This window comes from Phasianus colchicus, chromosome 1, assembly GCF_987193195.1.
Source record: "Phasianus colchicus chromosome 1, bPhaCol1.hap1.1, whole genome shotgun sequence".
In the NCBI taxonomy this organism is placed as follows: Eukaryota; Metazoa; Chordata; class Aves; order Galliformes; family Phasianidae; genus Phasianus; species Phasianus colchicus.
The window spans coordinates 195,091,802-195,115,739 of record NC_143436.1 but is presented as its reverse complement, the minus strand read 5'-3'; the positions used below and the strand labels follow the sequence as shown (position 1 = coordinate 195,115,739).

The following is a 23,938-nucleotide window of genomic DNA, read 5'->3' as shown; positions in this document are numbered from 1 at the left end:
GTGCTCCTAAATTAGTTACCCTATATGGAATAGAGCTGGCCCTAATATTCAAAAACTATTATTTCTAGTGCCATCTGACTACTGAAGAAACAAAATTAAACTCCATAGTCACACCTTAGGGTCTTTTCACATGCAAGATTAGTACCAAAATTGGGCTTATGTAGTGTTCAGCATGTGTATTTGGCCACAGCCCAGGAGCAGTTTCAAAAGAGTGTTTTGATTAAATTGCAGTTAGACAAAAGGCAAAAACAAGGGTGCCACAGAAAAACGTTCTTCCTGAAGTAAGAAATAAGGAGGCAAAGCAGTGGGTATGGAAAATTTATCCTTTGGGTGGTGGTGAGGTGTGATAAACGTGCTGTCATTGGTGGAGGTAGTAAAGCTTTGTTTTTCCTCATGTCAAAATGTTTAAAAACTCATTTAAGTAGCAGGAATCATAAAAGTAGTGGGGAGAAAGGAGAGGCAGAGGCAACCATGGTGGTGAAATTTGCTGTCTTGATTCCATCCATTCCATCAATTCAGAGCAACATTTTAGTAGCGTTGGGAAGTAGTATAAGATCTTCAATTTGTTCTGGCCAAGATTTTATTTCCTCCTTATGTACCTCTTTTCTATTTGATTTTGTTCTATGAAATCATGACTAAGTTTTAAATTTCTAGATTTGTAATAAATGATGTGGGGGTAATTGGATTATTGAAACCGTTTCTTGAAGTTCCTGCATGGCAAACTGCATTGTATTTCTGTCCTGCGTGTTTCTATTTCAACTGTGTGTTTGTAAATACAAGGAGGTAGGAGTAAACAGAATAACACAAATCTCCTTACATAAGTAGTTCCCATGTTAAAAACGTAAGAGATGAGCAGTTTTCTAGGTCAGTTGCGTAAGGACAGACCTCTTTCTATATCAATGTCAAATCAGAGCATGGGCTTGTAAGTGAAGATCATACTAGAAGTAATGCTTATTGTCTTTAGACAAATGGTTTTCAGGCAGATACGAAAGAATTTATAGTTACTGAGGACTCCAATTAAAACAAATTGCTTCTGAAACTAGAACAGGTTTTTCCCTGATGAAATATTGATTGCTTATATCCTTGTGGTTCAGAAATATTTCTCATTACTGACTCAGCAGCTGGTAGTTGTTGAAGAGAAAAAGACATTTCTTTATTCTCTTCATTCCATTTCTTGATATTTGTGCTAGATTAGGGAGAATGGTGTTTAAAACTTACTTGAACACCCTGCTGTTTTGTTCAAAATGGGCTTCAGGCTTCCTGGCTTGGTTACCGGAACCGAGCTCTTAATTCCTCCTGTCTGTTTGCCTTCAAACAAGCAATTGCTATCTAATTAAAGTAGAATTATCTTTAAAAAAACTAAACAAAAACCTTTGAAGGGAATGTTTATAACTGTCTTTTCAAACTAAGGGAAATTTTTAATTGCCAGCAAACATGATTCACACTCTTAAGTGGTCTTGATAAACATGTATCCCAGAACTAAATGCTCATACACCAATATGTTACTGAAGTTTTATGCTCTTTATAAGTGCAAAGAACATATGAATTTCTTCTTTCTTTCTTTTTTTTTTTCCTCCTTTCAGGTGATAATAGTAACCACATCTCCAAGCTCAACTTTTGTACCCAACATCCTTTCCAAGTCCCACAACTATGCAGCAGTTACGAAACTTGTTCCAACATCAGTCATCGCCTCAACTACTCAAAAGCAACCAGTGGTTATCACTGCTTCTCAGTCTTCTCTGGTCAGCAGTAGCACCAGCAGCAGTAGCTGTTCCACTCCCTCCTGTACTGCAAGTACAATTGCTGTGACTGCTGTGGTATCATCAACACCATCTGTGGTCATGTCAACGGTAGCACAAGGTATGGTGAAAATATTGTATGTGTAAGAGCTTTTTGCTGATGAATTAGGCATTGCTTTGAGAACGGCATAGAGATAAGGTTTATGTTTACATATGCTGAGTTCAAAAGAGGAGTTGTTAAAAAACGAACACTCCGCTGATGAAACTAATCCAAGGTACTACAGAGGAATTCTTGCTGGGCACAGTTCTTTTCCTTCTTCAACCACTGATGTGTAAATTCAGTTCTTAAAGAGAATCTGATGAGGCAGTGTGGCAAAGCTTTTAGTTTGGAGGAAAAAAAATTTCTTTTGGCATTAAAACGTTGCCCCAGAAAGAGCAATTTCAGAGAGCTCTGTCTGACTCACAAAGAATGGGTATTTCCAGTATTATTTGAATATCATGTTGATTGATTCTCTTAATGCCATTGCAGAAACATGCAAAGTTCACACCAAGTAAATTAAGTTTATGCTTGACATACTCAATATTGTAATGCTCCTGAAGTATTAAAAATATTTTAAAAAGGCTTATACATTTTATCTTCATATTTTATTGACAGCTTAACTTTCAGGTTCTTAATCTTAAGATCTGAGTGAGCCTGAATTTCAAACACCTGAGTTGCTGGTTTCTCTTTCCATCTATGCCTGCTAGCATGATTGATTCAATTCTGTGCCCATTGGCTGCCTCTTTGGGTGGGAAGGTGTGAGTGACTGAGAGGACCTCAGTAAGCACCACTTGCTGTGCCTGACAGTGACAGTTGTTGCACAGTGTTTTTCTTGGTCTACATTTTCCATTCCATTTTTCATTCCACAAAAAGTTGCTGAGCCAAATCAGGGCTCAGGAGATATTCTGCAGTCGGTCTTGCTTCCATTATCAGGTCCTTAAGGTACGTCAGTAATCTACAGCACACAAGAGCTTACAGCAGTGTTTCATATTGAACTGTGGATTTTTAATTGGATTTGATCTTGAAAGTGGCAGCTACAATTCAAAAGTAACTGATGCAGGTTAAAGATTCAATGTAATTGTGAAAGATACTGATGAGACCTTGTGACAAACTGATAATGGCTCCCACCATGGAGAAATGAAATCAGTAAACAAGAACAGCTGACCGAGAAAAGGGAAAAGCTCATAGGTCGTGCAGTGAGAAAAGAGTTGCTTATTTAGATAGTCAGAATTGTAGGTTGCTCTGACTGTTAGTGTTATTGCTGTCTATAACTGTAGAGGAAAAGTAAGAGAGGAGATTAGAGCCTTCCACTGCAGCACGGACTTGGTTGAAAAGTGCCAATGTAAGACATGGACTTTGTCGTTCTCAACTCTTTTTGAAGGGTGGATAACAGCAGGACAAGGGGAAATAGTTTGAAGGTGAAGGAGGGAAGATTTAGGTTGGATGTCAGGGGGAAGTTCTTTACTCAGAGAGCAGTGAGGTGCTGGAACAGCTGCCCAGAGAGGCTGTGGATGCCCTGTCCATCCCTGGAGGTGTTCAAGGCCAGATTGGATGGGGCTCTGGGCAGCCTGGACTGCTATGAAATATGGAGGTTGGTGGCCCTGCCTGTGGCGGGGAGGTTGGAGATTTCATGATCCTTGAGGTCCCTTTTAACCCAAGCCATTCTGTGATTCTTTTTTGGTGCTTGTGGATGTACAGTGCAGAATTTGAGATAAAGCCCAAATTTGCTGGAAATGTTCTGACAGCTCTGCCAGCTGTGCAAGGAAATAACCTAAATGCTTATGTATTCAGAAGATTTTTTTTTATCTGACTGCACCACTTTATTACTTGTAAGATTGTTTAACCTTTCATCAGAAAAAAACATGTTCCATAGTTTTCTAAATCACACACCATTACTCGATTCATTTTTGTAAGATAATTTTTTGTTCACTAAAGGATACTGCCTTATAATGATGAATTTGACATTTGTCATTCCCATGTTCTAGCTTGTTGCAGTCTTGATTTTTATTCACTATAAATATTTTGCTTCATTGAAGATTAAAGATCTGGCTTTGAAAAGATTCATGAAGTTATTTGTACTACAAAAGGTGCAGGAAATAGGCTAGAATTGTGGTCTTCATGTTATCTGCCTGCAGATATCCTACTGTCACATTGAGAGTCTATATAAAGCTCCATTGACACTGAACAGAGCATTTCTGGCAGAAGTACTATTTTTTTTAACATTTCTGTATTTATTTGCATCCTTCAGTAGTAAAGGCAGTTTAAATGAAAGAGTATATATAAAGAAATCATACTTTCACATTGCCCTGTTAAATCTCAAACCTTTACTCTTTTGCAGGTGTATCCACATCGGCGATTAAAGTAGCTTCCACCAGACTACCATCCCCAAAAGGTTTGGTTGGGAATCCAACGCAGATCTTAGCACAGTTTCCCAAACAGCATCAGCAGTCTCCCAAGCAGCAACTGCACCAAATGCAACAGGCCCAGCAGCAGCAGCCACAGCAGCAGCAACAGCAGCAGCAGCCACAGCAGCAACAACAGCAGCAGCCACAGCAACAACAGCTGGCACAGTCGTCTGTAGCTCAACAGCAGCCCCAGCAATCTCAGTTTCCACCTGGCATCAAGCCCACCATTCAGATCAAACAGGAATCAGGTAGTTGGAGTTAATCTTGGGTTATATTGCCAACTGTGATCTAACCCCAAATCTCAAGAAAGTAGGAGCCGGATTCTGTCCCAAACATAGAGAGGGAGCTGTGAAGGCGTAGCTGCTTAAGGACAGTATTTCTAAATTAAATAATAGAGAAGGATAATCTTATGTTGTCAGCTAACAATAATTGAAGAATTTGGTTCTGTCATTCTTGTTTGGTTCAGGTATTGCAGACCATACTTTAGGTAGAAGTAAGTATTTTATCATTAGACATTGAAAAGTATGTAATTATCTTGAAAAGTAACTTAGTTGAAACATGAAGACACCGATTTTCTGAAGATCCAAGAGCTGTTCAGCTGTATCAACTGGAGAAAAAAAAAATCCATGTTTCAATTCTTTCCTGTGGTCAGAAATTGAAATCTATTTTTGAGGTACTTGTCACAGCAAAAATACAATTAGATCTGAGTCTGGGAGTTGATCTTAATTATTTTTGTAGTGTTGATTCATTCAGTTGACTTTGGGCAAGTTGCATAATCTTTCTTCCTTGGTTTTACTCTACTGTAAAATAAGAAGTAATGTTTGCAAAGTTACCAAATTCTAAAACAAAAAGTGCTATAAAAGTGCAAAGTATTTTTAAATCCATATTTTATATTAATAATGTGATTGGTAAAAATTATTTTGTTTGTACTGTTTAGTTAAAAAAAAAAAAAATTAAAACAGACTATGGAGTGAAGAAACAAACAAACCTACCCCTGTCCTTTAATAAACTTCTTGGATTACACCACCACTGCCTAGGAAAAAATGCCCTGTAATGAAGACAAATAGGACACCTCCATCCTCCAATTACTAAACAATGCTTCATCAATAAGAGCTTCACTCTGTGCCTTTTACTATGGTTTTGGTCTCAGAGTGCTTTTTAGTTTAAATTTCTTTGGAAATGCCATTTGATATCCATTCTTTCTGGCAGATGTGAGCTGATTTTCATGAGGGCTTGACTTTTTATCCAGTTTGTGTCTGGATGATGCAAAGGCTTCAGTTTTTCTTTCCTGATTTGGAGCTTACTTACTCTGTGCTGTGGTTGTAGTCAGTGCAGAAGAAGCAAACATCTCTGGAGGATGTTTCATGGCCTGAAAATTGCTCGCCTACGAACATTTGTGTACAAATACAAATGCCTACATTTGAATGGGATTAATTCAGGCTGGGTGTTTCATAGCATCTAACCAACACAGTGGAATCTCAACACAGAACTTGACCACCTGAGAAACATGCAGCCTGGATAACTTTTGAGCAGACAGCAGTGACCTTTTGGTTTGCAACTGAGAAGTGAATCTCGCACATCTCCCATTCCTCTACAATAACTGAGTGAAAGTGAGCAAAGTCATTGCCTTAATGAGGTATCCCCATCCTTGCTACTTCTACTCAGACTTTGTTTCAGCCCAGTTCTTCTTAATGTCAAAATAACTGATAACCTGAGAGATGATACTTTACTTAAAGCAACCTTCTGTACCCAATGTTACAGTTAGTTCCTTGCATCCAGCTGAACTGATTGTGTAGGAAGCTTTTTTTATGTGTTCACAAGGATGAAATTCAACTGGGCTGTTTAAGACATTAAAACTTAACAGACTAAATTTTTGGATAACTACTTCCTTTTTAGACCCTTCACGGTACATGAAACAATTTGGTATTGGTTGTAACCTGTTGGCCTGGGAAATGTGTTCTAGTTTTTGAGTCACGAACCTGAAAAGGTTAAAAATCAATTAAATAAATCAGTGATAGAATGTAATCCTGTGACTCAGTGGGAGTCGCTAGGAATTCAAACAGGCACACGAAAGCAAATATGATGAATATCTTATTTGCAAAGAAATTTAAATAAATAAATAAATAATAATAACTACCAAACCCAACAAAAAAAAAAAAATCCACCCACAAAACAATAAGCAAACAATTAAAGAAAACAGCCCAACAAAAAAGAAAAGTATTTTCATAATCAAGAATAAATGGGCTCAGAATAGAAGCCTTGTGAGGCTACCTGCCCACTAGGGCTCAGTCTGAGAAAGCATTTCAGGAAGTAACTTTTCGTGCCTGTATTTTAACAGTAACCTTTCTCCTTTCCTAGGTGTTAAAATAATCACTCAACAGGTGCAGCTCAGTAAAATCCTTCCCAAACCAGTTACAGCGGCATTGCCCAGCAGTAGCAATTCACCTATTATGGTGGTTAGCAGTAATGGGACTGTCATGACAACTAAACTGGTCACTACTCCCTCTGGTAAGTTATGATTCTGAGAAGGGAAGGGAGGGTAAACCCAGGCATGCAGGCAGCAAAACATGGTTTGCTAGGGGGAAAAAGGTCACTTCTCTCTTGTAAACAGTGAGCACAACATCACATTCACAGACCTGGATCATTATGCTAGATAAGGATTTTAGCTTTTTCATTCCTCTTGTGATCTCTTTGAATTAATGCAGAAAACAATGAAAATTCCATCCTCATTGAATTGATTTAAATATATATATATATATATTTATACATATATATATATATTTGCAATACACTGATACTTTGCACTTCTGTAGCACCTTACATTAGACAATTTACATTAGTGTGTTGTTTTTTTTTTTAGGTGCCTCAAGTAGGTAGATAATCATCATTTCTATTTTGGACACATGGAGTTTAAGAGACAGATGACTTGCTCATAGTCTTGCCAAAAAACTGAATTTTAAAATCCCATTTATTTTTTTTTCTGGAGATCTAATTGTATTTGTGTTTTCTTATTCAGTGAAGGTCAGAAATAATGCAGATGGTGCAAGTTATATTCTTGTATGAGGAAAATGTGCAAAGCAGCTTTATCCCAGTTTTCTGAATTTTTAGCATGAGCTGAGATTGTTATGCTTATGCTGATGGTTAATGATATCTTAAAAAGATACAAAAACCTTTAACTCCTTGCTTCACACAAACATTTCAAAGCATATAAAAAAGAATTAACAGTTTTGCAGTTCTTTTAATTTGTATAACCTTGTTCTGCTGTCTTAGATTTGAACATATGGCTTTCTTGGTAAAGCAAGTTGGTTTTCTCTGTGATGTTTAGCAATTAATGTCTGTAGCAAATTATTGGCAACAGTACAAGCAGAACGGAATTGTGTTCATAGTGTAGCTATTGCCTCCTGTTATTATTTTGAGCATGTTCTTCTGTGTATTCTCACCTCATTCTGTTCTGAGTAGGTAGAGGAAAATAGGATTTAGCTAAACACTAAATCTATGCAATTCTATAGTCATTGTAAATTACACTTGGCTCTAAATATATCTGTAAGGGAAGTAATTACTCGTGTTCTTAAATGATTTGTCTCATGGGCAATATGGGAGTCTAAGCCTCTTTCAGGAGGAACAAGAATCAGTTCTCATAGTTCCATCAGAGAACTAATTCTTAGGTGTCTAGTGGAGTAAAAGGCAAAATTCAGGTAGAATCTCTGCATCTATTGAAAAATAAAAGTCCTGGGAACAAGGACGTGAATTAAAATGTGTCAGTCATAGAGCATGCAGTGCAATGTGTCACAAAACTCTTTATGCTAATTTAAAGAGGGCACGTGCTTGAATATTAATTTGCGTGTTTAGAAACTGCCTGTAGGTTCAAAAGGAGTTGCAATAAATTGCAGTATAGGGTCTCTCTGAACACAATCTAGTGCTTTTCTTCTAATATAATTTTTTTCCCCCACCTTACAAGTAATAGAGAATTATGTTTTAACAGAGAACTTCTGTTGTTTTTTTCTTTTGTTCTTCAACACAGGAACTCAAGCAACATACACACGGCCTACAGTTAGCCCCTCTATAGGGGCTCGGATGGCTGGAACTCCAGGGGCTGCAACTTATGTGAAAACCACGAGTGGTAGCATCATTACAGTAGTACCAAAATCACTGGCTACTCTGGGAGGCAAGATTATCAGCAGTAATATTGTTTCTGGTAGGCATATGAGTTGTTTTTGTTTGTTTGTTTTACATATTAGGACTGAATTCACAAGCAAGTCTATACTTGCTCAGATTGTTAAGGGCTTTTCTGTGGATTGTATGCTTAAATAATATATAGGGCTTTTATTGGAGAGGTTAACTCAGAAGAAAAGTAGCTGAAAGTGAAGATATAAATAGCAGGTAGAAGGTATGGATTCTTCTGTCCCTAGATAACTCAAGAGCTCATGCTGCTGGTTCTTAGCAGAGTCCCAAAGTACCACCAGCCAGATCCTGGCACTGAAAGGCACTGAAAGGCCCTAACCCTTATCTCCCCTAACTCTAGCTTTTGAGAAGTTAAATGTATTATATCGAGAAACTTGCATTAGTCTTCTCTGTAATTCATGAGAAGCAGCTGTCTGTTCTAATACAGAATGCTCTTGTCCAGCACATGCCTGTTTTGCCTATAGACGAAAGATTCATAGGGCAAGCAGTTGATCTTTATATGTTGAGTTGGGTGGCATAAAGTCCCGTTCCAGATGCTTTCTTTGTTGTGCTGTAAGATTTAAATACAGTGATTTCTATGCAGCCAACTTTTAAAGTGAAAGGAAATATGTGTGAGATAAGCTTCACATTCCTTCTTTTCTCATTAAAATTTAGGAACTACAACCAAAATCACTACAATTCCAATGACATCCAAACCCAATGTGATTGTTGTGCAAAAGACTACTGGAAAAGGAACCACAATTCAAGGGCTTCCTGGCAAAAATGTTGTCACAACGTTGTTGAATGCTGGGGTAAGAAAGACTTTAGATTTAAAAGATCTGTGGCCAGATGACAGATTGTGCTAGCTGCTGTGCTCTTTCTGCTAAAGTCCCAATTAAAAGCAAATTTTGCATGAGCTTCATAGCAGATGCAGCATGCCTTAATTTCAAGGATGTTAGAAGAACAAATATGTTTTGCAGGTTATTAAAGATCTTTAAAACAAGCTGGGATTGTTCCCAGAATTAAGTGATTATTTGCCTTTTTTTCCACAGTTACTTGTTTTGTAACCCTGAAGAATTAAGCAGAAGTAGAATCTTATCCTGTTAATGCTCTAATGAGAACCTTAGGCATGTTACAAGCTTGTATTTCTGTCTCTCTTTGGGGCAGAAATAAGCTGTTCCTTTACAGTAAAGGTACCACATTTGATTTCCTGTTTCTGAGTATTATGTAGTGGTGTAGTTCTTGAATAACATGATGTGTAGTAAAAACAGAATCACGTTTCCAGATGCAGCTGGATTTTCCCTCACACAATATGAACCCGCTTTTCATTCATACCTAGAATTGTGAGATTGAATGCTTTAATCGCATTATCTTTTAAAGTTTACTTGGCTAGCTGAGCAGGAACCTTTTTGAATCTTTTCAGGACATATTTTTTGAAAATTTCAACTTTTCTGGTTTAAACAAGAACAAAACCTAAACCTATGTTTTCATGCAAATAAGAATCTCATGATGTTACACAATAGGAGACACCAGACTGGTGGTATTTCAGAAAAAAAAAAAAGTATGGTTATTGGAATTTCCATCTACTTGGTGGGAATGTGTAGAAGTACTGAGAGAACTGGCAACTAACATGGTTCCTCATGTAGTTTGTTACTGTGCAGAACTAAAAAAGCATGCTCAATTTCCTTGCTGTTCTTAAGCTATCAGGAGTTTAGTTATACGTCAGCAATATTTCAAAATCAAATGTTTCCCATGGAACAGCTGTGAAAATGCATCTTTTAAAATAAAGGAACTTTTAGTTTAAAAAACAAACAAACCAAAAGAACAGATATAATTAATATCTTGGGCAGGAGGATTACACAGGTTTATATTTATGTCATTTATTTTTAGTTTCCCAATTTGAGTTTCATAGATGTTCTGCCAAAATTAGTGTTGGTAAAAATAAGAGGCTTTAAAAAAACATTTGCAAAAGATTTGAGGAAAGTTCCAGCTTAGGTGAATTCTTTGGAGCAACTTCAAGAAATTTGTCAGTGTCATTTAATTACTGTTTGCTCAACCCTTCAGAGCAGTTCAGAAGATAATGTAATGGAAAAAAGGATTTTGGTATTTTTTCCATTCAAAGCCATAGGGTTTTTTAAGTCTTGGATGTTCTTTGTATTAAATACATATAGTTCTAACAGCAGTAGGTTGATTTTGTGGTACACACACTCACCAATAACTGTGTATTTTTTTAGAGAAGTGGGTCTCCCTGAAGAACTTCACTCAGTTAACCTGTAAACTTTGACTTCTCTACAGGGGGAGAAAACTGTTCAGGCAGTGCCAGCAGGAGCAAAACCTGCTATCATCACTGCCACGAGACCCATCACAAAAATGATTGTTACACAGCCAAAAGGAATAGGGTCCACGGTCCAGCCAGCCACCAAAATCATCCCAACTAAAATTGTTTATGGTCAGCAAGGGAAAACGCAGGTACAGTGAGGACCCATTTCTGTTTTGAAATGTACCCCTAAATTTTAATGGGAAATAGATCATTTTTCACTGTGTTGCCACAACTATTGTGAGATTAATATATGTGGAATGTGTCTATGGGTATTGAGACTTAAGGAAGCTATGAGGTGGCCTTGATTCTGGCTTCTTGAGCACAGCGTTGGCATTTGTTAGCTATTCTTGGAGGCATAGAATAAGTTGAAAAGAATTATTAAGCCTGTTACATAGCTGAAATTTAAGATGTCTGGTCATGGCTCTGGAGACCTCTTTTGAGTCTTAAAGCTAATGACTAGATCATTAAAAGTAAAGATGTGGAGACTGAACATAGGTCATGTGTCAAATGTGAGAGTTTTATAGAAGCTGTTCTATCATTGATGTATTTTCACATTTCCCCTACAGCCTTGTGTTGTTGGCAGGGCTGTAGACAGAGAATCTGGCTTTTGTCTGGATGCTCCCAGTTTCAACTTTTTTCTCTGATTGCTTTTTGCATATGAAAGAGCTAAAAGCAGGTGTAATATTTTGTGTGTCTTGAGCATTCAAGGCTACTGTGGGCTAAGGAAGAGAAGTGTTTGTCCTTACCAATGCAGTGCATGTTCCAGCTCACTTACCTAGCTTTCTCTTGTCCACATCACTGTGTCCAGCTGCGAAGAATGACTGCTTGGTGCTTTATTGTGTTAAGTGCTCAAAATTACTGAGAAGTACATTCTTGTGCAGTGCCATTTACTGGGACTTCGTGGTTTAACAATCAGAGTTGCTGAATTTACAGGTAGATTTCTTTTAGCAAGTTATCAATATTGTCTAAGTCTTGTTTGTAGATCTCTTAGTGGCACACTGTTCTCTAATTGCTCAGATCTGTTTTCATGAGTGCTCTTACTGTATGCAATCTGCCTTTCTAACCAGGTTCTCATAAAACCAAAGCCAGTGACATTTCAAGCAACAGTTGTGAGTGAACAAACTAGGCAGTTGGTAACTGAAACATTACAGCAGGCGTCAAGGGTAGCAGAGACAGGAAATTCATCTCTCCCAGAAGTGAAAGAAGAACCACAAAGCTATACTGATAGCAGCTCTTCTTCTACAGAGTCCTCTCAGAGCTCCCAAGGTATGCATAAATGTTTCCTAAAATAGGAGTGGATTTTCTCCCAAACATGCTCATCAGTTTCACATAACTCTGTGCATCTCTTCAGCAAAGTTCTTCATCTAGTCTGTTGTCACTGAGTGTCATTGTCACTTCCCTTTTAGGTATATTCATCTTTTATGAGCTATTTAATAGATACATCATTATCCTTTGTGAAAAATAGAAGTAATATTTCCTTGCTGGGCTCTTATACTTGGTTGTGAAGACAGTACAGATACCACTCCTTCAGGCTCTGATACAGATGCAGCTTCTCACGTGAAAGAATAGGATAAATAATAAATGTATTTATAAAATAACTAGCACTCAACCTTTCGTCTGAAGTGACCATAGAGTATATCACTACGTAAATAAAAGGAAATATCTCTCAGTAAAACACACTTATTTATCAATCAGTAACCTTTTCTGTATAATACTGTAACTTTTGGTTTATACTGTCATTTTCAATAAAGTTTTTTAAAAAAAAAAGACTGAAAAACTTAAAAGGTAGGCAGTGCAAATTCAAAATGCTGAGTGCATGTTGATAAACTGAACTGCGAAAACCTTCAAGGTGCATTCAGCATAGAAAGAGAGATGCTAAACTTTGATTTATCAAAGCTTTGATAGAGAACTAAGAAATAAGATCTTCGTAACTTGATAACATCAATTGTGTTTTTCTTTGGGTCACTTGTAATTAAAACTAAACAAAAGAATTGCAGTATGAGACTTTGCATCCTTGTAAAAGTTCAGAACTAAAGAATAATGGCTAATGTAGTTTAATTTTGATCCCAGCTGTTCTTTCAAGCAAGATGTTGGACAGGAGACCTCCAACCCACTTGGTTCCATGACGACTTCATGTGCCTTATGTTTTTTTTTTTTTGTCAACAGATTCTCAACCTGTAGTCCATGTGATTGCTTCCAGAAGTCAAGATTGGTCAGAACACGAAATAGCTGTGGACACCAGCCCTACAATAATTTACCAGGATGTATCCAGTGAATCTCAGTCAGCTACTTCCACAATAAAAGCTTTGCTAGAACTTCAGCAGACAACAGGTGTGGAAATGCATGTGATTGGTTAGGATTACTTCAGAGCACTCAGCTGCCATTTGCTTAAGCAGCAGTTTGTAATAAATTTTGTAATTGAAAAGCACCTACCTTAAATCAACTAGTTTTGTTTCATTTTTACTCTATAAAACCTCTTTTGAAACAATTATGTAACGTACATAATGTATTAAACTATTGCTCTTATACTGGAGATCTGTCTTAATGCATCCTGCTTTACTTTTCTTTGAAAGCAGTGAAGGAGAAGTTAGAATCGAAGCCAAGGCAGCCTACCATTGACTTGAGCCAAATGGCTGTCCCAATACAGATGACCCAAGAAAAGAGACATTCTCCAGAAAGCCCTTCAATTGCTGTAGTAGAATCAGAATTAGTTGCTGAATATATCACAACTGGTAAGTGACTGAGACAGTTGATTGTAGTTTTGTAATTGAAGTCTTGGGACTTTATTTTGGAGTTTTCTTACACTGGAGTTTTCTTTCACTTGTATTTCACTGTAATCTTCCAGTGACAAAATGAGTGTTTTCTTCCATTACTGAGACCCTATGCAGAGAGAGGCAGAAAATGCATCTGCTTTTCTGGAGCATACTGGAGAGTGTTTTTAGTTGAAACAAATGATTCTTGCTTCAAGACATTATAATTAAAGAGACGTTCTGTCCTCTACTAGATGGTGAGGAAATGCTGCCCTTCTTGTCTTTAGGGAAAATGTCTAGTAAGAAAGAAGTAGAAAATGAAGTTACAGGAACTACACTTATTTTTTTACTTCATCCATATTGGCAAAATACTACTTGCTTACAAGCACAAAGTATGTTTTACAGCCAGGTGTGTTTTGGCTTCCTAATGCAATTCCCGGCTTCTTCATTTGCCAGAATGATTTGAACTGCTAAATTTCCACTTCTTAAAGAAATGGTTTAAACTGAAATTATATTTGGGAGACAACTCTTACCTTCTGTATTTTATTTTTTTTAACACTTGAATCCTCCTATCTGGATGTCGTTTTTGTCTTAGCCCATGACTCCCTTCCATTGGACAACTCTCTAATTATGCCATGTCTTTCTGGATGCTCTCTGCTTATGAACCTTAAGAATCCTACTTATGAGCCAGCTTCACACAAGAGAATCAAATTACTTGATTGAATTTCTTAAGTCCACATTGTTGGTCTACCTACTGTCTTTACTTGGAAAATGAAAACATGAATGTGTTCAAAATATGCATTGAGGGAGTGAAATAAGTATGTATCTGTAACTTCAGTGTTTGTACCATTAAACGTCCAATCTAATTTCATTTTATTTTTCATTTTCCTGTCCTACACTCCTTTTCTTGCTTCTGTCCCTTCTGTATTCTAAATTTGTGTGAAATTGGGGGTGGAGGGGCTTATTGTTACTCTAAAATAACACTTGCTGTGTCTGGCTTTGGTTTTGAATGTTTGCTCCCTTGGATCCTTTTTAAATTGAGCTCTGAAGTACAATAAATAATGTTCAACTCTCCAGTCACCAAGTCAGTCATGCTCACTGACATAGATGGCATGCATTGTGTTTGTATTCAAAGTTCTGTTTGTTACTGGGTCTCACTGCAAAAGCTGATGTAAACTGGGACCCTTTGGGTGCTGGGAGGAGAGGAAAGTCAGCATCTCTGTAGAGACTTTGTCATATGGAGTACAAAAGCTGAAAGTTTCCCTGAACAATTAACGCTTAAAGTAGAGTGTTTTGGTAAAGCTTGAGATGATTTACAGGAATCTGCCAGTGAAATGCAGGCTACTCTGGGCTGACTGACAGCAGTCTCTGCTATAGCACAAAACCAGTTATTTTGCTCTTACATTTTTGTCCCTAAACCCGGTTTAACTGCACACTGCCAGGGAATGCAGGTAATTCAGGGTTTCCTTTTGTTTTAATTTCTGCTTCTTCGGATTCATCATAATCCATACAGTTGTATTTTCTACAAGAAAATTCAGTAGTAAGATAGACTGCAAGATGTAATTGACTGTGGAATCTCATGCATGCGCTTCGATCAAAGGATTAGGTGCACTTTTATCTGTATGGGAGCTGGGATTCAAAGTGTACTTCCTGGTGAGGACAAGGGAGCAGTTCACGCATCTTAGTGTCACCGTTTTTTGTCTGTCTACAGACTCAGGAAGACAACACTGTCTTGGTTCACATTCGGAAGAATATCTACACAACCACATAGGTTAGAAACTTTACTTTTAAATGAAGCTTTGAATTGGGCAGGAACTGTTGGGGGATATCCATAATGGATCTAGCGCAGCATGCAAGTTGGTATTGATATCATCCAACTCCTTTCCTGGAATGGGAAAGTAAAATTGTCGTATTAATTCAAAATTTGACCTTCCTTCTAACTTTCAGCAAGGTCACTGGTGTCTTTTAACTTTCAGTTATAGTATATCTGAATATAAACTTTGCTTTTTCTCCTTCAGTTATTCAGTATTGCATGACCAAAACGTTAATGAAAGCAAGTATTTATATGTTGGTATGGATAGGCATGGAATTTGGATTTACATCATATCAGTGACTGCAGTATGGAATGATTGATGTTTTATTTTTTGTATTGCCAAGGGAATCATTTCTCTGTCAATCCCCTATTTAATTATGGAGCCATAACCATTGCTCTGTAACTTATGGTTGTGTCTGTTCTAAAAGACCCTTGACAAGGTCTCTAATTTTAGTCTGTGATTTCTGATCAGCCTTGCCTGTTTTCTTAATAATACCTGAGCATTTTCTAGTGGCTAATCTTGCAAATTTAGCTTGTACTTGAGAGAGTATTTGTTGTGATTTAACAGTGATAGAAATTCAGTGTGCAGGGGTTGTTGTTCTTAATTGCAGTCAGTTGTGCAGGTGCTTTTGGTACCTGTAAAGGTGACAGAATAATTTGTGTTCTATGGTGTTGTGTTGTGTGGGTTATATAAAAAGAATCCAGCTGAAAACAGTACAAATTCCGTTTTGCAAAGTTGGTGTTTTGCAAAGCTGGGAAAAGGAGTCCAGAGGAGATTTGGACCAACTGTGATGACTTAGGAAACAGAGACAAAAGCAAAGCCCCTGAGATGCTATTTTAAGAGGCTTCTCAGAATAGATCTGCACTTAAAAGTTGAAGCTGCCATACAATCAAATATATTTTGCACTCAGCTCTTTATTTCACTCATGCTTTCAGCTGAAGGATAAATGCAAAGCAAATCGTTGAAGTTACTGCAGTTAGTTCTGGAGAAGTGCCACTGACCTCTTTACTTTCAGTTAGTCATCGGTCCCAACCCCACCAGCAGTCATCCCAGCCCCAGAGGACTCTGCTGCAGCACGTGGCTCAGTCACAGACAGCAACGCAGACTTCTGTTGTGGTGAAATCTATCCCTGCATCCTCCACAGGCGCAATTACCCATATCATGCAGCAGGTTGTACCCTTTCTTTTGCAAACAGTCTGTAAAACAGTAGTAGGTTATGTGAATGATGCAGGAGCAGGGTTTCTTCTGAATGAGTGTGTTGCTGTCATTGGAAATGTTAAGTGTGAGGGCAAACGAGAGTAACTGAGTTCAACGTTGCCTGTTTTGATGGGGGAGGATGGTGGGTTAAAAAGGAAGACTTGAGAGTGTTAAAAGTGGTATTCACAGTCACTATGGAGAAGTCTTTCCTAGATTAGTTTTTGCTGTCTATGTCATCTTCTTGAGAGCAACCAGCTGCTTTTTTCTATATTGTTGTGTTGTAGGGGTCAGCGTTCCAGATTATATTGGCATTAGTGTAGAAAATTCAGCAACCTCAGCTGTGGAACAGGGCAGTGCTGTGTTAGGATTATAAATCCACTTCAAAGAATAGAATTTTTGCTGGTGTTTGAGTAGTCTGCTTCATCCTGCTGAAGTCACTTAATAGTATGCTTATACAATGATACACAAAGTATAGTAACATAGGTCTCTTGCTCCCTCAAAAAAATCCAATCAACTTCCATGAAATGCATGGGAAAATATTTTGAGGAGAAGGAAAAGAGAGAATCTGTGCTGAAACGGGATGGATAGTAGGTATAAAGAATTACAGAATCTTGGAATTGCTCGAGTTGGAAGGGACCATTAAAGGCCGTCTAGTCCAAATCCCCTGCACTGAACAGGGATGCCTACAGCTCCGTCAGGTCTTCAGAGCCTCATCCAGCCTGACCTCGAGCATCACCAGGGGATGGGGTACCACCACCCCTCTGGGCATCTCTGGGAGCTGCAGCAGAAAAGATGGAGGGGATGACTAGACTTTCAAGAGGCACAGTAAGAAGTTGTGTAGATGGGCGCTGGTTTTAATGAGAAGTTAGTGATTGAACCACCTCTTTGTCCATACTCTCTCATATCTATCTGTCATGCTGATTTAATGGGTTTGAACCCTAGTGTGATGTGAGGCAGGGCTGTGTATTTTCCATTGAAGAGCAGCTAATGCAGTTAATGTTGTCATGTGGGGGCTTGCTACATTTCAACATGGAAACAGTAATATTATTTACATAGGTATCATGAATTTTTGTGTAAGTGTACACGTAAGATGGGAGTCAGCAGTAGTAAAATCAGTTGTAGAAAGATTGAAGCATCAAATATTATGTTTAGATTATGCTTTCTTATAAATTAGATTGCTCCTTACTAACTTGCTCCAACTTCTTCTTCCTAAGGCCTTAAGCAGTCACACTGCGTTCACCAAACAGAGTGAACAGCTTGGAACTGAGGAGGGAGAAGTGGAAGAGATGGACACCTTAGATCCTCAGACTGGCCTATTCTACAGATCTGCCCTGACACAATCGCAGGCACAAAAACAGCAAAAACTGAGTCAGCCGCAGCTGGAACAGACTCAACTGCAAGTGAAAACTCTGCAATGTTTCCAGACTAAGCAGAAGCAGACAATCCACCTGCAGGCCGACCAAATCCAGCACAAACTCCCACAAATGCCCCAGCTTTCTATAAGGCATCAAAAGCTAACCCCCCTGCAACAAGAGCAAGCACAGACCAAACCAGATGCACAGCACCCCCCGCACCACATGATGGCCAAAGAAAGGCAGCTCCCTACCTTAGTGGCGCAGCCACAGCAAACTGTAGTACAGGTGCTTGCAGTAAAAACCACGCAGCAGCTGCCCAAACTGCAACAGGCACCAACGGCACAAAAAATCTACATGCAACCCCAACCCCCCCAGAGTCAAATGCAGCTACCTGCCTCTTCAGAGAAACAGCCAGCAAGCCAGGTAACGGAATATTGATAGCATGCAAAATACACGTCGCTGTTCAAGGAAAAAATCTAAACACCAACTCTGTCGCTGTAGCAGTGTTTTGTCCTGGCAAGAGAGAACTCCTCATTCCGCTGATATTAATTACCCCATCAGAAGGTTGACACTAGGAAAGAGAAGCACATGTGTTATAGGGGAAAAATCCGTAGAGCTCACAAACGTGTTTTGTTGGACAGTTTTTATGAATTTCTGCCACCACCGGTGCATGGAATTTGTCCCTAATTATTTTCTTCCTTTTTTTTTTTTTTTTTTTTTTTAGATATGACACATTATTAATTTACGTTCCCGTAGCACTTTTTATTTCTGTGGAAATAAAGATGAATACACTGCAGTCTCCTAAGGCTCTCCATTGTACATCTTCCTTTGTAGTTTACATCTTCCTGAAGTTCAGTGGCTTTCATGTACAAGAGTAAATTCATTTTCCTTGGGAGGGGAAAATGAAACAACTAAGGAACATGGAAAAAAAAAATATTTTAACTCCAGAAAAGTACAAATTCTTTGTCCCTTTCAGGAGTGCATGTGAAAACAAGAGAGTTAACAAACATCACTTGGGGATGTAAATCCCAAAGGAAAACGAGGCTGCTGTGGTATTATACTGCTACAATCCTTATCTAGCAGCCCAAAGAGCTGCGTTTCCCCAGGCTTCAATTACCTGTTGGCATCTCGTTGCTAATTCCTTTGTTAAAACACTGAGTTTCAACTGTCTTCTTAATAGCAAGTATGTTGTTTGTGCCAATACTGTCCTTGGAAATATTGATTAGATTTTCAATAATAAAAAAAAAAATCTAGCTGTAATGTGAACAACAAAAATTTGATTTTCAGGTGCAGCAAGCATCCAATTATAACTCAAGGATCCACTGTTACAAAGATAACTTTTGAGGGGCATCAACCTCCTGTTTCAAAGGTAGCAGGTGGCAGTTCTGTGCCCAAACTGGCATTGCCAGTTACGGTTTCCCATGCAGGCATCCATGAAGAGAGCAGTAGCAGACATTTTGAGAATGTCTTTGGTGGTGGAAGCTCAGATTGATACAAATGTAGAAACTGTGATAGTGGATCCGCAAAATCAAGGCCATGTCCACTAGTAAACCTGCTAGAGAAGCAGAGTCGTCACCTTGTACCCAGGTGCCAAGGGTGGCTGCAGTAGGGATGACGGCAACTTCCATCCCCCAGCAACAGACATGTAAAGAATCCAGTTCAAGTCCTCCTGCTGTTGGTCCTACTATAACAGAGAGGAAACTCGATGCACAAGGAATGCCTACAACAAACCAGTTTATACACATTCAGAATGTATCACAAAAGAAAGCTGAAGAGAGTTCATCAGAAATTGTTATCCAGGTAAGAGAAGACCAGAGCAAATAAGGCAAAGATTTAGCACAGCAAACTTGCTTTGTCTGATGTCATGATAGCAGCTGAACAATGTTCAAGTATTTTTTGTTTTTTCTTCAGTTTTTGCTTTTTCTACTCTTAGGCTTGCAACGGATTACTGCTTCTAAGTATGTAGCTCTTGTTAAAATGAGCTCAGGTTTCTTCAGCACTGTCATTCATGGTGTTCTCAGTGTCTTCCTTTGTTTTTCTGTTAAGAAAACAAAGCAAGTTCATCTATTACAAAGTACTCCACTTTGAAATGATTCAAACATGACCATCACTGCATACAGTGGATCTATGATCTAGATTTTTTTGTAATGCCATTTAATGAGTATAAAATTAATTTGGGCAGAAAATGAAGTAGAGGGGTTCTGCTCACTGGATGGGAAAGTTCAGTAAATAAGGTCTGGATTCACTAAGAAGTTGTAAACTGTGTATAAACAGTCTTTTCACTTTTAAGATAAAATGACTTTAAATGCTTGCAACCATTGCCTATCTGATGATTGATATTTTAATTGATTTTGCTGTCTTAAATATGATGTTTTGTGATGTAACGCATAGTCAGAAAGTCAACTGCTGAAGTATTTCAGTCATCTGAGGTCTCACAGTGTTATACTTGAATTGTTGCAGACAAGTTGGCAGTGTATCTGTTTACAGAAATGATGCATGGATTGAAATGGTTTTATTGTGTATCCTGTTACAGTGAAACACTTTTGATGGGGAAAACTGTGTACAGAGCACTCAAATTTTTCTTGTCACTTTGTAAACTCTACATTGCAGCTAATTTGGCTTTTGTAGAAATCATTTTTATTACAATCCCTAGTCCTCATTTCCCTAAATAGACCAAAGGAAATTTCTACTTTATTTTCTGTACTTTGAGATATTGATTATCTTCATGGCATGCTACAGACTTTTTTCAAAGTCAGATCGCTGCCCAGGTCTTGAGTTGTGTAAAGATGTAGACTGAATTTCCAGGACCAGAAAAAACATAAGGGGAAATAAATAGCATAGATCTGTTTTGTTTCCTTAGCCTCTGTGCTACCGCAGCTCTGAACAGGGTCAGAGCTTGTATCATATACAAGAATTAGTGCTATTCCATGGATCTGAATGCTCAGCCTTGAGAAAAATATAAGACGCTGAAGAGTATTCTCTTTTGCTTTGCATTTGGAGAGTGATGAGTGGTGACAATCAGTGGTTTTGCTGTTTGTTGCGCTGCAGTTCTTTCACAGACCTTTAGTGAAGATCCAAGCCCACAATCACTGCCTTAACGAAGCATTCAAATGTTGTCTTTCACAACCTCATCTTGTGAAAGGGTCCTTTGAAGCTCTGACAAATGTTTGCAACAGACGTTAGCTAGGAAAAATTGCTCTTGGAAAACTGAATAGCCCTTTTCCATGAGTTCCTGCGCCTGCTGAGGTGCCTTTGCCTGCCAAAGCTGTGCACGTTAGAACTTAAATCTTTCTCTTTATTTCAGACTATCCCTCGATATTCCATCCCTTGTCACTCCAGCTCCAACGTGGTAGTGGAACCCAGCGGGCTCCTGGAGCTCAACAACTTCACCAGTCAACGTCTCGATGATGAGGAGACTGCAGTGGAGCAAGACATGGACAGTAGCGCCGAGGACGGCACTGAGCCCAGCCCCTCTCAGAGTTCTGCTGAACAGTCCTAAGGAATGGGGACACTGGAGTGCACTTTAACCTATCTGGGGATTTGAGTATCCCAGATGCCCTTGTTTTGTGATGTCTTAGAGCACTTTGCCTATTAGAGTTGTTCATTGGACCCTTGAAGCATCAGTGTGTTTTAACAAGACAGTATTGCAAAAGCTGCATCTTAGAAATCGTTTCAAAAGAAAAAAAAAAAAGAGATATAGTTACTGAGATACAGTAATCCCGTGACAGTGGAATGTATTCCTGTTAACAAGCAAATCTGCAGCGAATTCTACAGCCCATGCTATTGAAGCCCTTGCCCAGATACTGAAAGAGCTTTCATGAAAAGGGATCTTTAATTTGCTGCGTCCTTTTGTTAGCTGCTGAGCAAAACACCATCAAAGAAGAGAATGTGTAATAAATATTTGTATTTTTAAATAGCATGTGAGAGAAACAGTGTCTCTGACAGTGCTGGAAAAGCCCCAGGAGTTTTGGAATTGGTTAGCTTTCTTGCACTTGTGCTCACTTAGAGTTAAGATTTTTTCATAAGCCGAAAAATATAGTTTATTTTTTTAAAATTCTTGTTGTTGAATGTTTGGAAATAAGCAAAATCACTAACTGGTAGCAGTGTGGATTTGCTTGTGGATTTTTGTTTTCATGCTTTACAGGAATTAGGGTAATGGTGTACGAGCTGTTTCTTTGTGCCATAAGCACATGAAATGCTCATTGACTCTAGTTGATCTCTGATTATTTATTTAAAACTTAAAGTGAGTCCAAGTTGTTTAAAAAGTTCCTGTTAAACAGGCAGGTGTGTAAATTCTAGTACAAAAGGATTGTGGGGGATGTATTTTGCTATATATCCATTTTTCAAAACTGGGGGATAAGTGGTTCCACGTCTTTAAAAGCTGAACCTCGGAGCTTAGAAGTGAGCTAAGGCTTTTAAAAAAATCTGTATTTTACTCTGATGTGCTGTTTTTAAAGTGACCACTTGGGGAGTTTCGATGCTGACATCAGTATACAGTGGTAGGTTTCTGAAATCAGCCTTATGACTTGGCTTGTTGAAGCAATACATTGGGTTTCTGTGATAGTTACAAGCCACAGAGAGGGGGGTGTGGGTTCGGATGGGATATGAGAACCAGTTTTAATACGTTCTGCTAATGAAGACAATACTTTTTTGTTTTGAAATGTATATAAAAACACGTTTTTAACTGTTTTGTATAGATTTCATTATAAATAACTAAGCATTTTAAGACTTTGACATATCATTTAATTGTATATACATCTATCAGCCTAATTGCCCACTTTTTGGTGCTGGAGTACTACTGTAAGTAGATTTCATCCAAAGTCTAATACAGTTTTTTGCGTCAGTCTTTTTTTTAAGCTGTGATTTTACTGTTGATACTGTAGTTACGATTAAATTCAAACTAGAGTGACTCTCAAACGAAAAATACAAAACCTAAAACATTACTTTTCCTTGTCCTGAATATCCATGTATGTCAGAACGTGCAGAATCCCCTAGATGGTGCTGTTGGCTTCTTCATCTAACCTCAGTTATATTTTAAAGGAAGTCCTTATGATTTTCGTAAGGCATTTTCTTCTGTGTTCTCTCCCATTGCCATTGATTCTGAATCAGACATTTTTATTATGGTCGAGAGATGAAATTATCAACATGCAAATGCTTAATGCAGTCAGAAGGGAATACTAAGAAACTGCATAAGCTGAATTCACCGCTGCTAACGTATTACATATATTGTTAAGTCCTGGTTGAATCTGATGTTTTATGCAAGAACTTTGTCTGCACCATTAGCGATGACTTTGCAACAAATCTGCAGTGACATATTTGACAGTTGCTTGAAGACAGCAGTATCTTGAGAAACACAAAAGCTTTTAGCGCTACTCTAAGAAGCAGTTGTTTTATAGGCTGGCAAATGGGAGCACGTGAGGAGCTACGTGGGGGTCGTGTAAGAAATTTAGAAAAAAAGACTGCTGAAATCAATGTGTTCAGGTTAACTTGAAGCTCCTCCTCTTCCCATTCTTTCCCAAATGAGCTGTTTCAGATTCCCTTACTTAATTAATTGTTCTACCACTTAAACCTCATAAATACCTTTAGCAATAAGAAGTGTGCAAGATGACATAGCCCATTTGGCCCTTTCTCCCTTTTCTTCCCTACAGAAGAGAATCCTGCTGTAGCCCTGCACCCATTCCTTGCAGCCTTATAAATATCACTCAGCTCCTAAAAATAAACCATCAGTACATTAACATTTGCATATCCCTTATCACTAATAAGCTGCATTGCCCTTCCTGAAATAAATGTGATGATTCCCCTTGGAACGGAATAAAGGTGAGCTACGATGATGGTAATCTACGCTCTTAGGAGTTGGCAGCTAATTGGGTTGTAACGTAGCGAGAAGATGTGGAAGAACTGGAGAGCAAGTAAAAAAGGATTTGAGTTGCTTTGAATTCAACATTTCAGTAAATGTGCTGGTGTTGCATTAGTTTTCAAAATCTGATACAAAATCAGGAGAACGTACTGAAATAAAGGAGAAGTCAGGAATACTTTTAAGGATGCTTACAGTCTCAGAGGGCAGCACGTTTCCTGCAGAGGTTTAACCCTTAGGAGGAATGCATTCTTAGTCTCTTTCTACCTGTGACAAAATGGGCTTTTGAAAATCAAGGACGGA

At 38.3% G+C, this 23,938-nt stretch overlaps 1 protein-coding gene across 1 annotated transcript in view; it reads left to right on the top strand.

The window, feature by feature from the left end:
* The window catches only part of EMSY (EMSY transcriptional repressor, BRCA2 interacting), a 39,083-nt gene extending 15,592 nt beyond the window's left edge, over window positions 1-23,491 (top strand). The window contains 16 exon segments of the mRNA XM_090134156.1: window positions 1,584-1,860; window positions 4,118-4,432; window positions 6,543-6,692; window positions 8,206-8,379; window positions 9,021-9,157; window positions 10,641-10,814; window positions 11,733-11,931; window positions 12,832-12,996; window positions 13,242-13,397; window positions 15,127-15,186; window positions 16,245-16,399; window positions 17,641-18,204; window positions 19,079-19,194; window positions 19,196-19,310; window positions 19,312-19,581; window positions 21,086-23,491. Of these exon segments, the coding sequence (XP_089990282.1) occupies window positions 1,584-1,860; window positions 4,118-4,432; window positions 6,543-6,692; window positions 8,206-8,379; window positions 9,021-9,157; window positions 10,641-10,814; window positions 11,733-11,931; window positions 12,832-12,996; window positions 13,242-13,397; window positions 15,127-15,186; window positions 16,245-16,399; window positions 17,641-18,204; window positions 19,079-19,194; window positions 19,196-19,310; window positions 19,312-19,581; window positions 21,086-21,280 (3,222 nt within the window). The 3' untranslated portion in view covers window positions 21,281-23,491.
* Window positions 23,492-23,938: the final 447 nt, after the last annotated feature.